Genomic DNA, 13267 nt, shown 5'->3' with positions numbered 1-13267 from the left:
TTTTAAAAGACCAAAGCCAAGATACATGTTGGAGAAAAGATATCCTAACATTCCATTTAGGGGATGATTTGTATTAGACACTGCTGTTTTATAATCCACCAATTTACCCGTTCCAGTGACTCAGTTTCCTTTCATATATGATGTTCTAAGGCTGTGGTCTCCAACCCCCTCTTAGGGACTGGCCACAGAGTCCTCCCCAACCCCTTCATCTGTAGAAAAATTGTCTTCCATGAAACTTAGGAAAGAAGGGGCGCACAGCAGAAGGTGAGCGGCAGGCAAGAGAGAGAAGCTTCATCTGTATTACAGTCGCTCCCCATCACTTGCCTGAGCTCTGTCTCCCCCCACTTCCCCTAGTCCTGTGAAAAGCTGTCTTCCATGAAATTGGTCCCTGGTGCCAAAAAGGTTGAGGACCACTGTTCTAAGGAGATTTATGGGCATTTTTTCCATTTCCCTCCCCCCAAAAGCCTAAATCCCACCATGAATGTCATCATTTCCTCTTCTTGTAAGGGTAAAGATCTGAGTATCTCACTCTCCTATGGCCCCCTCCAACTCTGGCTTCCACTGTGCTTTATGCACACCTTACGTTTCTTACAGTGGATTATGGAAAATGACATTTCTGAGGGTGGTGGTGGTGTCAAGTTTTGCTGAAGAGAACTTAAAGGCTATATTCTGATTGTGATAAATCAACTAGATTAAAAATATCATGGACATAATTAACATGAAAGCAACAATAGTTATACTAAAATGGAGTTTCAAATGATGATAAACTAGGTCAAGGCAAGATACTTTACTTAAAATATGTTGCAGTATGATGACACTCCACTGTAGTCATTTGAGTCAGTCTCAGAAATGGAAATATTGTCCTAATTCTATTCTATGTTACTTTGACCAAATATTAAATCAGTCTCTGTCATTATTTTCTTGTTTATAGATTGAGAGATATAATATCTTTCCAGCAAAAAGAATATTAACAATGGGATAAGTAGTATTTAGCAAATGATTTGTAGTTCTTATAAGTGTTCAATATCATTTTTAGTTTGCAATTCAGATTTTATTGATCTCTTTTCTAAAGATGTCCCCTCTGTCTATATCCTCAAACTATATCATAATGCCTCGCAATGAGTAGGCATTTGGTAAGAGTGTGTTGAACCAAACTTTCATTTTACCCATTTCTTGAGTCTTTTTTGTTTTCCTTTCCAATGGATTCCGTATAAGCTCAAGAAATCACTATTTAAAAAAGGGAAGCAAACAAAAACTTATTGCAGCCATTCTTACAGTTCCTATCTTTATGCTTTTCACACTAAATGTTTCAAAAGAGTCATTTGTAGTAACTTTCCCGTTAGTTTTTTAGCCTTTTGTAATCTAGTTATTGTTAAACTGTTTTCAAATATGTCATAACTAACTCATATTTTCCAGTTTTTGTCTAATTTCTCCTTATAGTTCCTTCTTTGACCCCTCTGTGACATATTCCTGGTCTTTTTCCTCTATCCGACCTTTACATTTTAATTTTTTTTTATTTTGTTTTTAATGAATTACTCAAGATTTTATCTTTGTCTCTTTTCTCTTCACCAAAGAAGATAGCTTATAGAAGGAGGGAATTAAAATATTTCTAGGGCTCGATTTATTTGTTTTTGAACAGATGTTGCTAGCTCTGATTTTTTAAATTACCTTTTGGACATCTCCATTTGGGTATTACCTGAACTTCTCATTGTAAAATGAATTGTTGAAAATATTTTGTCCTTACTAGAAGGCAAGCTATGTTTTGTCCATCAGTATGTCTCCATTGCTTAGCACAGTATTTGGTACATAGTTGGCAATTAATCCACATTTGGTATATGAACAAAGGATGTCCTACTGTCACCTCAAAGTCAATATTTCATAAATTCAACTAATCTGGAATTTTCCTTTGTTTTTATATATGCCCATTGTTTGAAGTCCAGCTCTTTTCTGAAGCTTTAATCTTCACAATGAAAAAATCTGTTTATTCTATATCTCTGTAGCAAATTATACTTTTATTGTACCTTCATTCTGGATTACATTTCACTTATTTATGTATACAGTTTATTATGTACATAAAATTGAGGTCAGGGACTAACTTCCTACCCCCAGATAAATACACTATATAAAATGATCTAGGATCTTGGAAGAGGAAAGTGTTGAAAAGTAGAGGTGTGTCATTATTCCTTCTTCATAGAATGCCCCCACCCCAATCTGGCTACTTTTCACTCATCCCTCAGTTTCAGTTGAGACTTTATTTTATCCAGAAAGCTTTACCTGAGTCTTCCTCAAGTCTTGACTAGGTGACTTTTCTTTGTACTCCTCTATTACCATACTTTTAACAAATAAGTTTTGAGTGCCGCGTGCAGGCACTGTGCTAGGCAATGGAGATAAAGTGGTGAGCAAAACTGATATTGTCCCTTCTGTTAGGGAACCTACAGTCTAATGAGAAAGACATTTAAAAATCACCAAATAGGCCGGGCGCGGTGGCTCACGCCTGTAATCCTAGCACTCTGGGAGGCCGAGGTGGGCGGATCGTTTGAGCTCAGGAGTTCGAGACCAGCCTGAGCAAGAGTGAGACCCCATCTCTACTAAAAATAGAAAGAAATTATATGGACAGCTAAAAATATATATAGAAAAAATTAGCCGGGCATGGTGGTGCATGCCTGTAGTCCCAGCTACTTGGGAGGCTGAGGCAGTAGGATCGCTTGAGCTCAGGAGTTTGAGGTTGCTGTGAGCTAGGCTAACGCCACGGCACTCACTCTAGCCTGGGCAACAGAATGAGACTCTGTCTCAAAAAAAAAAAAAAAATCACCAAATAAGTAATTATAAATTATGATAATTACTATAAAGTACAGGTTTGAGAGTAAACCTAATTAGATGGAGGGTTCATCAGGGAATATTTTGAAAGTATATCTAACAGAAGCTTCACTTATGATGATTTAGGATTTAGCCAGACAAACAATAGGGGAAGGTCATTTCCAAATTGAGAGAATATCTTCAAAGGTCTTAAGAAATAGAAAAACTTGATGCCTTTGAGGAACAAAAGGGCAGGCTCATTGTTGCTCAGGATGTAATGTTAGCTTATTATACAGGTGAGTAAACTGAGGCTCAGTGAGGTTCAGTGAATATACTAAGGTCACCAAATTAATAAATGAGAGAGCCTGGATTCACACTTAGGAATTTCTAAATCCTTAGTGTTCTTTCCATTATACTTTGGCATTCCCTAGTAAAATTTGAACCAAATCTTTCCAAGCTCTGATATTTTGTTTCTTTTCCAGAATCGTAGAGCATTCTCTTAACCATTTACTATTATTTAGCAGAAGAGATACTTGTATATGAAGTGATTGCCATCAACAGAAAGAGAATAATTGACCTGGCACTAGGCATAGATTCTTCCATTGAATTTGTGGCTTTGAAAACTGACTTTAGCATTTGCTTGACTCAGAGAATTTATGAGCCTCCAGAGTTGTCAGGCTTCTATGGTCTCTACTGTCTGTGAAAAATTCATAGCAAGCATCCTACACTCTGCTTGAAAATATTTAAAATAATGTTTTACAAAATACACAGACTCCTTTTGGCAATTGATTTCCAGGCAGCTGATAAAACATTGAATTGTTAGGTGTTTTTGTTATTGTGTTATTTTTTCATTTTGATGTGGATTGGGAAAGGTAGAGGAGGAGAAGTTGTTATGGTGCAAAGGCAAAGTTGGAAACGTTAGAGTTTTTTGTTTGTTTTTTTTGCTTTTTGTTTGTTTGTTTGTTTGTTTTTCCAGAGAATATTCTCTATTACCCTGCAGTGAGCTGCCTACAGTCCAGGATGTGACAGTCTGCTTGCTTAGTAGCCTTTAAAAACACCCATGTCGTATCATACCTGTGCTGTGTTCTGACTAATCAGTAACTTGTTAGCTTAGAGACCAACTTCAGAAATGTTTTATATAAGGAAACTTCTCTGATATTGTCTCCTTTTGTCACCTGATATTGTCATAGTGTTAGATTTATCCAGGAACTTTTGCCTCCACATTCTTTCCTTCTCGATGTTCTTTTCATTAAGAATAATGATTATAACATGAAAGAATGAATTTGATTCCTGCGCTAATTTTTATATTCTTACAGAGTTTTTCATTTGTGATTTTATAGTTTGCTCGTCTCAATCCGAGGAAGGAAATGATGTTCCTAAGAGGCACCGATTTTTCTTGTTCTGATATCCTTAAACATTGATTTTCTGGGTGTTTTGCTACAATGAGGACTGTGGAATTAAGCTTCTGATGACTCAAGTTTTGGGGATATTATATACCAAATGCATGTTTTTTAATTTTCTAAAATGTGATTTTATTGAGAAGTAGAAAAACATTTAATAGAGAATATTTTTCATCATTAAGAAAACATTTAGTATTTTGTTTAAATAAGTATTTCAAAGTATACTTATTTCCCTTTACAGTGTTTCCCACTCCCCTTGGGCATTGAGCTGTTTCTTTAAATGGCCTTCTTTGTTTCTTGTTTGCAGGCAGCTATCAATGGTGTAATACCCCAAGAAAATGGCATTCTACAAAGGTATGTTATAAAGTGCTTAACTGGTAAGATGCCAGTTTAGCTGAGCAAAAAAGAGAAATCTGTTAATTTTTTTGTTTCACTTTTTAATAGTGCATTTGATTTTTTGGTACATAAGTTCATTAATGTAGTCATTGTTCTTTCAGACATTTTTATTAATTATATGAATTCCCCTAAACTCTCCAACTTTTAATTGTATATTATTACAGCCTGGATGATACTGTCTTTTAAGGTGGTTTTATTCTTACTTTTAAGAAAGCTTTTCAAAGTCATCTTCTGATTCATAAGATGGAAGGAACTGAATTCTTTAAACCATTGGCACCAAGAAAACGAGACATGACTCAGTAGTATGGTTATCTTCTAACTATATAGGCTTTATCTCCAAGATTACTGAAATCTTTTTTCCTTGCTCCTTTGGTTTCTAAATCAAGTGTATGATAACTTGCAAAAACTTGATTAAGTCTTTAATAATGAAACTTGCCACAGTACTGAACTACTTTACCTGAAGAATCCAGTGTTAACAAGTGGAATGGTTTTAGTGGTTTTGTGTCATTGCCAGAAGGTAAAATTGGGAGATGAGGCCAAGAGAACTATAATAGTTACAACATAATTATACTTAAGTTAAAAATAAATTCATAATTTTTCTCTCCTTAAAATTGGAGACTCTGGTTCTGGATTAAAAGAACACACTACAGAGTCATAGGAGGTAAAACCATTCTCCCTTCCAAGTGTAGTTTAATTACTTAATCCCCTCCTCCCCCCAGTGTTTCCTCTCAGTTCAAACTTTGGCTTGAATTTTGGTGGCTGGGATTTCTAAGTCACTGAAGCATGATCTGCTAAGTGCAGATGAGGCAAACAGAAATAGCAGACTAGGAATGAGGTTGTTTTGGAGAGGAAGAAAAGTACTCTTGCAAAAACATCAAAAAATTTGCCATCAAAAAATTCATCAAAGTGTGCTATACTTTATAGGAAACTGTGTATACTTAGGATGGAAGCAAAATTCTGTTTGGGACCTTTACTGCCCTTAATGATTAGTGGTTTTTAGGTGAAAGTAATGATAAATAGACTTATTCACTCCCCCTTTTTTAAACTGTCAGAGTTTCATCCAGAATAAATGTGGCTGATTTCCAGAGTCTCTACCAACTTATTTTGTTTTTTTAATTTTTTTTTTGTTCAAAAGCATTTAATTAGATTCAAACTCGTATCTAGAAAGCAAACCAGATGATTATAGGAACTTCCTTCATGATCAGTTTTTTTTCCTGGTTTAGAAAGTTTTATACTGTTAAATATCATTCCAGTTTTATTTTTGAGTAAATGTTATTACCACTTTTTGTGCCAAAATTTTTTCAGTGCTAAACCCTTGTGGGTTTAGCTACTAGATTCTGAGTACATATTGGATACATCTTCCAATTAATAGCATTTGCTATGGGTAAACTGTAGAAATTCCCGCTCCCCTGGAAACATTCCATCTTTCCTGTCACAGATGATTCTTTTTGCTTAATACATTTTTATGACTAGAAATTTATTATTAAACTGATTTCTCATAAAGTTACTATAATATTTGAGGTTTAATTTAGATCATAGTGGGGTTTTGTTGGTTTTGTTTGCTTGTTTTAAAGGAATGAATCATGTCTACATATGAAAATCACTTGTATCTAGTAATATTCTTCAACTGTTTCCTTCCTAACTTTGTTCTTTAGCTTTGAAATCACTGTGGATTTGACATAACTGAGAATTCCTCTTGTGTGTCTACTTACAGAGGAATATAAAAGAGGCCTCTTTGTACTCTCTCATAGGCTTAACACTGAAAGCAAAAGACACAATGCTAGGATTGGTACATACAGGGAGCTAAAAGGATCTTTGTTTTGTATGTTTGGTTTTCATAATAAAGTTGAAGATAGTCTGTGTTTATAACTGACTCTTAATTTGTCAGTTCATACCTTAACAAAGAAAAGAGATATCAAACACCACAGTTTATAGAACTTACTGTATAATGCAATATTGTCATGGGATATTGCTTTTTGGTAGGAAATAATTAAATACCCGTAGCCCTGGTAGATGTGTTGATACTTAATTCCTTGGACCAGAAGTTATAAAAAATTGTACTAGTTATATACAATCTAAAAGAGGTTTTTCTTTAATATAAATTATTTTTTGAGGAAGAAAAGCCAATATTTTTATGCTTTATAGCTTTTCTTGAAATCAGATTTTTGTGTGACTCCAAAAGAGGGAATATGCTTTTTAATATACCTATAAAGTCCTAAGGAAAGAAGCTAACATTTTTTGAATGCTTAAGACACTGTGTTAAGCAATTGACATATTTTCTCCTAATTTAAAACTCATTACAACTTATAAGAAGTAAATGTTCATATTTCACATATGAGGAAACTCAAGATTAGAGAGTTTATATAGACTTGCCTAAGGTCACAAGTGGTATAGTAGGTCGTGAAGTCTAGATTGTTTCATTTTTAAAGCCATGCTCTTTACACTGCACTGTCTTCTTCAAGATCAGTAAGGCAAGCATATCATAATTTTTGTTTTCAGATTTTTCCTTTGAGTAAAAAAGTTGAAATTTAGTCCATGTATGTAATGTCTTTCTCCCATGGCTTTCTTTTTTACTGTTATTGTTTTAGTTGTATGCTAGTAAAGGCAGATAGTATTATCCCTTATTTTACAGGTAGGTAGAATAAGTCATAAAGTGGCTTGGCTTAGATGATATAGCATGATGTTGATGTAGTCAGGAATATAAGCAAGTCTTTTGGCTCTTTCTCCAAGGCTTATTTTTCTAGACAATGTATTGTTAACACAACATTTATAATGGTGTACCTTATATAATCATAAATGCATTCAGTCAGTCATAAACATCGAGTATGTGCATTTACTACATCATGATCTAATATTTTATTTATTCAGTTTATTGTCCAGAGCATCTTTAAAAATTATCTTTGGAGATACAGTTAGAAAGAAGTGTTAGTGAATTACTTGTACTAGTTGAGACTTGATGCTATGCTTTCTAAAAATAAATTTTATAAATTAATAGTGAAATTTTAGTCATTTACTAAGTGGGTGGTACTTATTAACTCATTTATTTTTTAAGACCCATACAGGTGTACAGTATGCACATTTGTCCATTGTTCAGTTCATTGCAAACACCTAGAGAAGAAAATATATTTGTTTTCAAACCTTGACCATTATGCTTTCAGAATATATAAATGCCCAAGTTTTCTGACTTAGAAGATACTCCTTTTAGCTGAATACTTTCTATGTCTTATAATTCCCATTTAAAACATCTGATTTGATCCACAAGTTTATCTCTAAAATAAATGCTTTTTTTTTTTTTGAGAGGAGTACCCAAAGATTTTGCCATGAGATGGACTTTTAAAAATTGAAATGATAAACAAGAGAAGAGTTCCTGTTTGCTTTTTATTCATTGCCTTCCAAGAGCCTGAGTGGTTTGTAGAGGGAAGTTGAGTAAGGATAAAAACACTCCTTCAGTTGAGGTTTTAAATCTAAAATAGATCTCTCCATAGAGATTCCCTTACCACTCAGTGTCTTTTATTTTTAAAGAAATGTGGAATCACTGTATTGCCCAGGCTGGAATTGAGCTCCTGGGCTCAAGCAATCCTCCTGCCTTATCTTCCTGAGTGACTAGGGCTGCAAGCATGTGCTACCTCGCCTGGCTTCCAATCAGTATTTTTTTTTTAATTGATTAAATAGAAAAGAATAGTGAGGTGAAATTATAAGATGGTAGTTTCCATAGATGGAAGATTTTAAAAATACATTTATCCTTTTTCAAGTCAACAATTTTGGATGCTTTGCATTCTTTTGATGTCATTGAACATTAGTGAAAACTGATGGGATCATTCATTAACTAGTAGGATTTCTTCCTTTCTCTCATTTATTGCATTGCTAGTGAAAAACTCTTCATTCAGAATTTAAATTTATTATTTTTGATTGATCTTAAAATAGAATAATTATAACTACTGAGAAAATTCCTAAGGGTAACTTTTAAAAAAAATCTTCTTTGTGGCTGACAAGCATACCAAATGGTCTGCTCTAATTAAAAATGTTATACTATCTGTTAGGGCTTGATAAAGGGAAAAAAAATCATCCTAGGAATTTCAACAGAGAGAATTTCATATAGGGAATCAGTTCCACGGATGTGGAGAAGATTGAAAGATCAAAAAGGGGGTACCGAGACAACCCAGATATAATGACTGCAGGGAGTAGCTCAACCATGAGGCCCAGATAGGGGTGGCTCCTTCTGGTTGATGAGGAAAGGAGCCCAGGGTGAGAGCAGACTCACAGCTGCAGTTTCCCCTGAGAAGAGTAGGCAGAGCTGGGGCCCGTGTGTCTGTGTGGGGTTGTCTAGATGCCTACTGCACGTCAAGAAGCTGGGGCTAGAGCAGTCCTACCAGGGAGAGCCCCTTGCTCACCACCAAAGGGCACAAAGGAAAGTGCTGGAGAAACAAGGAAAGGGGATGGGAGAGATTGAGGTTAACAGGACTTTGAAGCTCAGAGGAAGGGCCCTAGGAACTTGGCCTCAGACGTATGAGAAGGAAGTCCTGCTTAGCTGATACTGGTAGCTCTAACAAGATGCATAGAGTCTGCAAAAGGTGCTGAAAAAAACTAGAAGCTAACATCAGTGGCTGATGCTTAAACAAAGTGGGTGCCACTGTTAGGGTGATATGTCACTGTTAAGGTGATGTTGGTAGGATCAATATGAAAACTGCAAGAAGAAAATTGAAAGGGGTTGTGTGTGTGTATGTGTATGTTTGCATGTGCTACTGAAGTCCTTGTTTCTATTACTAGTCATAATGCCATAGTTGATATTTTCAGTTTGTTCTCCCACTATTTATTCTATATTCCCTCTGTCTTCAGCCAGCAACTCAAGTAGTCAGGGTTCTTTATCTGGTAAGGCATCTCAAACCTTCATTCTTGAAGAGTCAGAATCCTCAGTGCACCTGTCTTTTTTATTAGTTGTAATTTTTCATTAACTCTTATTGGACATGCCCCAGAAAACCCCCAGGGCTCCAGATATAGTCCATTGTGTAGCCATACACCCCTCTGCCCACCCCCACCCCCTTTTTTAAACAGGACCATTCACTCCAACCTATACCCTGCCTTTTCTGGTTGATTCAGTGCCACAAGGAGTACAAAATGGCCAAGTGATATTCTCAAGTTCTATTTCAATGTGGGAACATTTCATCCATGGATACTATGATCTCTGAACCATCAAAGCTCAAAGTTGCAGGAAATTATTAGGCATAATAAAAGGAACCAGTACCACCACTTAATTCCCAAACATGTTATCTGATAGTATGACAAATAGCATGGTGTTTTGGTCACTGATATAAAGCATATACTACGTCCTTTAAGGTAGAGCCCCAAACTTTGAGGTTATCTCCGAATCTGTGTCATAACTGAGTCTTCAGTAAGCTACTTCATTGTTCTCTCAAGCTAGCTGCTCCTAGGTAATGGTGTACATGAATCTTAGTAATGGTGTACATTACTGAGTGCAGTGCTGCACTTTTTCTGTGAAAGGAATTCCTTAGTTAGAACCAGTTTTCTGTGGGAAGCCATAGATGAATATGGTATTCCCTAAATACATGAATGGTGGTGCTGTCAGAATCACTGCTGTCAGAGAAGTCAATTTCATATCCAGAAAAGTGGCTTTTTCAGTGAAGATAGATCACTGCCCCCTCCATGATGGAAACAATTTATTACTAGGTCACTAGGGAGTGGTACGATATCAGGGACTCAATATTAGTCCCTATTGTTTGCAGTTTAGGCACTGTATAGTTCCCCTAGCCAGATTCAGCCTTGAAGAAGGGAAGTCCATGTTGTCGTGCCCATGCCTAACCTCCGTCTCTGTTGACATGGCCATATTATACATTAATGCATTCAGGATCCCCAGTAGCAAGGGAAAAAAACTGACTGAACAGCGTCGTCTTAGCCACGTTACCGGGAGCCTTTTTTAGTGGCTAGCCTCTAGAGACCACACACTTGGGAAACAGATATATTTGTATTCTATGTCCATTCTAAAAGGTCCATTTCTATATTTCTTCCCTAGACTTCCTTGTCACTCAATTTTCCAATTTTATTCATTCCAAGTTCTGTTCATCTGGTCAACCTATTATCTGTTGCTTGTGATTTGATGTAGATCTATATACCTCAGGCTGTCTCTCCTTCCAAATGAGGTGGTTAACCTATGGTGAAACCCTAAGTTCTCCCCACTGGGAGGCTTTTCTTTCACTGCTTTCTTTCAGGGATATCTTTGATTGAGGCCATATGCTACAGCAGTCTAATTTTGGTTGGTGCCAGCATACTATAAATAATCACATTTTCTCTTCCCAGTCCAATTTTTTTCTTTTTCAGTTAACTTAGTTATTTTTTTATTTATAATGGGAAGTACAAGGTTCAGCTTTTGACCACTGGACCCCAGAAACTTTACCAAGGTGGCAGTCCCCTGCATTTTTGTGGTGCATCTTTGCTAGTCTCTAGCAAGCATATGTCTTACTAAAGCATTTAAGTACAGGGTATATCTTTATTTGAATTCTTGGGATAAGATTTCAGTGTTTTTTTGTTTTGTTTTGTTTTTTTGAGATAAGGTCTCACTCTGTCACTCAGGTTGGAATGCACTGGCGTGGTCATAGCTCACTGTAACCTCAAATTCCCAGGGACAAGTGATCTTCCCTCCTCAGCCTCCCAAGTAGCTGGGACTATAGGCATGTGCCACCACACCCAGCTCATTTAAAAAAATTTTTTTCTTTTGTAGAGATAGGGTCTCACTGTGTTGCCTAGGATGGTCTCCAACTCCTGGCCTCAAGCTAGCCTCCTGTCTCGGCCTCCCAAAGTGCTGGGATTACAGGTGTGAGCCACTGTGCTTGGCCACAGATTTCAGAATTTTTTTTTTTTGTATTTTGTGATACTTTCATTGTACTTAATGCATAAGCATCCCTAATTCAAAAATATGAAATCCAAAATATTCCAATGAACTCTTTGAGTATTATGCCAGCACCCAAAAAGTTTCAGGTTTTGGAGCTTTATGGATTGGGGATGTTCAGCCTGTACTTAATACTTCTGTTCTTCGGGGATTAGTCTGCATTGTCAACAATTTAATGTTTTGTGGAATGTTTGGTGGTCAAGATCTCTCCAGACTTGCTTATTATGACGAAGAGTAGGAGAGTTGACACTCATTAGGAAAAGACTATGAAAGTATATTGTATAGCCTGTTAGGTGAAAGCAGAATGCTTGTCATGGTGCTTACAAATTAATATAGAGAATAAAAAGTATATGCAACAGCATTTGCTTCCTGTTGTCCCTTCCTGTGTTATGTCCCTTCCTATGTTATGTCCCTAACTCCATGGATCAGGGAACCAATATGGGATGGCTACTAGTTACTAAATGTGTCTATTATACATTCAGGGCCTAGGGAAATCACTGCAGGGTAGGTTAACAGATTGATTGAACTTACTGTGAGTTGATTTGGGCCAAACTTCATTTCAAACCTTAATCTTCCACTTTTGTAAAATCCCCAGGAATTAGCATCATTTCAAAGTTAGCATCTAGTAATCCCTTAAAAATCTGGATATTTTCCTTTTATTGGCACACAGATACCTTAGTAAATGGCTGTAGGTCTCTTAGTGGAAGTCTTCAGGGAAAATTTACAATACACACTTGTGGCTCTGTTGAGTTATCTTTTGGGGAACTGGGCCTTCTAAGTAATATGGGGGCTTTATGTCTGTGATCCAACTTTTGTTTAGAAACTAGGAGTGACTGTGACTCTCTGTGGTGGTTACTGAAGTCAGGATTTAGGCTGCCAAGTTTAGGATTTCTACTCTTTATAGATCAAGTAATATTTCAGTATATATTTAATTTTGTTCCTTAGAAATACCATGCTCAAACACTACCAAAGATCTCTGCAGGTCAAAACCTTATGATTGCCATTTTTTGTCTATGCTGTCCATTAACATAATTGCTCTTACCTTTCCTTATTATTACAGTTTGCCATTTGACCTCTGCCACTCTGATATCTCATCAACCCATTAGAAAGTCTTTCTCAATGTCAACTCCCCATGTCATTCCTAGCCACCACAGAGTTTTTCAATAATATAGATTCCCTTACTAATGTATTTTTCAATGCTTTAATGTAATATTCTCCAGGATCTCATGGATGATGTAGAGGATATATGTATATTCAGGTTATATATGGTAAATTCATGCCAGCATTCCTGTTTCTTTAAGCATCTGGATTTTTTCTACATTATGCCAGGAGGTTTGGGCATCTCATCGTCATTAAATGTAGACTCTTTTAAGACTTTGCATTCAGCCAGCAAACAAGCTATTAGAGGTACTTACAGCTGCTTAAGCCAACATATTATATTTGGCTCTATCCAAACTCTTTTGGTCAAACACACTTCAAATTCATTTCCATACCTATTTCTCAGGTTTTTGCTGATTGAATTTATCAAAATATTAGAATTATTGTTGGATATAAACAATCTTTTCTCAGTGAAGACATTGTACTTGTTCTCTTAGCGTATGCCTAGATCTGATTTTAGAGGCAGTAAGGAATAGTGGGGGATAGGTTTTAAGAATAGGTATCTCCTTTCAAGGTAACTGTCTCAGGTAAGAGTATTGAAGAGTATTCAAGAAAGTGGAGGCTAGCCTTCTCAGTCATAGGAGAAGGAGGAGCTGTTTCTGCTTATAAAAGAGGC

General features: G+C 36.2%; 1 protein-coding gene across 2 annotated transcripts in view; it reads left to right on the top strand.

Annotated features, from left to right (window-relative positions):
• The window catches only part of FAF1 (Fas associated factor 1), a 440606-nt gene that overhangs the window by 118502 nt on the left and 308837 nt on the right, over nt 1-13267 (top strand). For both annotated transcript variants that reach the window (XM_069477930.1, XM_069477931.1), the window contains one exon: nt 4504-4550. In XM_069477930.1, the coding sequence (XP_069334031.1) occupies nt 4504-4550 (47 nt within the window). The remainder of the gene's footprint in view (nt 1-4503; nt 4551-13267) is intronic.

This window comes from Eulemur rufifrons, chromosome 8, assembly GCF_041146395.1.
Source record: "Eulemur rufifrons isolate Redbay chromosome 8, OSU_ERuf_1, whole genome shotgun sequence".
Taxonomy (NCBI): Eukaryota; Metazoa; Chordata; class Mammalia; order Primates; family Lemuridae; genus Eulemur; species Eulemur rufifrons.
This window is presented reverse-complemented; position numbering and strand designations above follow the sequence as displayed.